The 2,954-nt window shown below is 29.1% G+C and overlaps 1 protein-coding gene across 1 annotated transcript in view; it reads right to left on the reverse strand.

Moving 5' to 3' along the window:
- The window catches only part of LOC21386240 (nucleolar protein 56), a 4,160-nt gene extending 3,287 nt beyond the window's left edge, over positions 1-873 (reverse strand). Inside the window, exon 1 of the mRNA XM_010104579.2 lies at positions 579-873. Coding sequence (XP_010102881.1) covers positions 579-783 — 205 coding nt within the window. The 5' untranslated portion in view covers positions 784-873. The remainder of the gene's footprint in view (positions 1-578) is intronic.
- Positions 874-2,954: the final 2,081 nt, after the last annotated feature.

Raw genomic sequence — 2,954 nt, forward strand, 5'->3', positions numbered from 1 at the left:
CTCTTTCCAACCCAAATAAGGCCAATAATTACATTCAAACCCCAGCAAGAAAATAACAACAAGAGTCATGTAGCAAAACCAAAAGGCATAGTCTTTAACTTAAGCAAAGGAAGTAGAAAAATGATATGAAAATTGAAACAAAGGGGTCAAAAAATACAAGAAAACGAAAAAAACGGTTGCATGTTATACCCATATTTATAGTATTCACTCTTTCCAACCCAAATATCGAAAATTATTGCATTCAACCCCCAGCAAGAAAACAACAACAGCAACAATAATATGGCAGAACCAAAATGCATAGACTTTGATTTAAGCAAACGAAGTAGAAAAATGATATGAAAATTGAAACAAAGGGGTCAAAAAACACAAGAATACGGAAAAAAAAAAAAAAAAAAAAAAAGTTGCATGTTGTACCCATATTTTTAATATTTCACTCTATCCAACCCAAATATCACCACTCATTACATTCAACACCCAGCAAGAAAACAACAACAATAATAATAACATGGCAGAAGCAAAAGGCAGAGTCTTTAATCAAAGCAAAGGGGAGCAGAAAAATGGGTGTTTAAAGAAATGACCTTCGGAGACGGAATTGCATTGGTTCAAAGCGTCGAGAGCGGACTCGAAGGGGTGAAAGGCGGTCAGCTGAACGACTTTGCCGAAGCGATTCAAGTCGGCGACGGAGTTACGGACGGCCTCCGTGTTCTGGCCGATCTCGTCGAGGCCGTGGGCGTTAAATAGGGCGTACCCAGAAGCCGATTCGTACAGAAGGTAAAGCGCCATGGAAGAAGAAGAAGAAGAAGCCCTAAACGCAGAGCCACAGCAACTATTAAGACTCTGCAATGAAGAAAGAAAAAGAGAGAGTGGTTTTGGCAACTAGGGTTTTGCTTTTAAGAGGGTTTATCGCTGCTTCTTCCTCTCTGTGTTATTTTATTTATTTATCGAAAGGTCCCTCTATTTATCTATTATTTTATTTATATAAAGGGCATGTTTGTTTAACCGTACTAAATCACCGTATTGCATAATAATACATTAATATAATATTTGGTGTAACCATTATATTATATAAACTAATATGGATGGTAAATTAATACGGTTTATGTCGTATTATAAAGGTCTCTCTCAATTCGCTTATTCAAATTTTTATTCGAGCTGATATGTAACTTTATGTGAGAACTATTAATTATAGTAAAAAAAGTTAGATGTGCCTTTTTATGAGAGCTTTTAATTATAATAAAATTGTAATTAAAAAATTAAATCGGTGAAATAAATAATATCAAAATACGACTCATTTTAGACGTATTGTATCATATCATTTTATAATAGATCCGTGATCCATGTTTAGATTGAGCACGATTGAAGGGCATCTTCTCCATATATATAATTATTTAAAAATTAAGGGACACAATGCCAATATAAATTTTTTGACAATAACATTTTGACCTCTAATTTTTATAAAATCACATTTTAACCCCAAAAGTTTCAAAATTAATTTTATAAACTAAAATTAGACCCAATTTTTTGAAAAACTATATTTTGAACCCCTAATTTTTTTTCAAACTTATATTTTAACCCTAAAATTTTTAAATATTTTATATCTTGACCCTTGTTCAATAGGTAATGACATTAAAAACCGTATTATAATATGACAATACAATACACCTTATATAATACAATACAAACTACAAAACATAGTCTAAGTAGAAAAACAAAATGTCTATTTATTTAGGATTAGTTTCCAGCTTAACCCCAAAGAATATGAATTGTCTCACTTTACCCCTTACAGCTTAAAATGGACAAAATTTGCTATTGAGCTTATCAAAAGTAGCAACTTCAATATTCTCATTAATGAAACGCTAATCTTTTAACAGTTTTAAACATGCATAAGTCATGTCTCTACTTAATAAAGGCGGTTACGTTTGAAATTAATCGTTATATAAAGACTTAAAGCTGGTGAAACGACATGACGTTTCTTGTGTTTGAGTGGGTGGATGGAAACGACATACCGATCAAATGGAAGACATGACCGTGAATTATAAAATGACATTTTTGCGTACTAACGATGACGTTTAGATACGCAAAACAACAATTTTTTAAACGACGATAGATCGATAAACTAAACAAAATGTCACTGTTGGGAAGGACAATAAGCTTTTCTTTTTTTAAAAAAAAAAATTATCAACAATAAGATTGTGATTTAACAAAGACTACTTTCATTTGTTATAACTTTTATAATGTGCTCCGCACGTATTTTCGTTTTAGAAACACCTAAAAGAGATTTATTGTTTACCAAATAATGAAAAATTCATTTATACAACCATTTAAGAATTTTTGAATTTATTCTAAAAGAAATATGGGTAAAAATAACAATTGACAAAAAAAAATTTTAAATAAATACACATTTAAAAAAAATTATAAAATAGGAACACATGTAAAAAATATTACTCTCTTAGAATAAAGTGAATAATAATATATTTTTAAAAAACACACAACAAATTAAAATGTACAAAAATTTACAAAAAATAAAAAAAAATAAGAAAAAAAGAGCTTTGGCTTAGTTTGGTATTGTTTTTCCCTCTAAAAATCAGCTTCTGCTTGTAGCAGAAGCTGATTTTAGTGTTTGGTAAATCTCTTTAAAAATGTTTTTTGAAGAATTTTTCAAGAATCTACAGCCAAAATCAAAAGAAGTCTAAAGACAACTTTAGCTTTTAGATGTGCGGGAATCAGCATAGTACAATAAATGAAACTTTCATAATACCCACAATACCTCTAATACAAATTAAAATTTACAATCTTCCCAATCTAAAATTCAGATTCGTAATATAATATAATATAATATAATAGTAATATTGTAACAAATAATATCATAATTATATTAATAACTCTAATATTATTATTTTATCATATAATATGATATTATAATTATTTTATAATATAATTATTTTAATAATATG

Source organism: Morus notabilis, unplaced genomic scaffold, assembly GCF_000414095.1.
Source record: "Morus notabilis unplaced genomic scaffold, ASM41409v2 Scaffold4893, whole genome shotgun sequence".
NCBI classification, from domain to species: domain Eukaryota; kingdom Viridiplantae; phylum Streptophyta; class Magnoliopsida; order Rosales; family Moraceae; genus Morus; species Morus notabilis.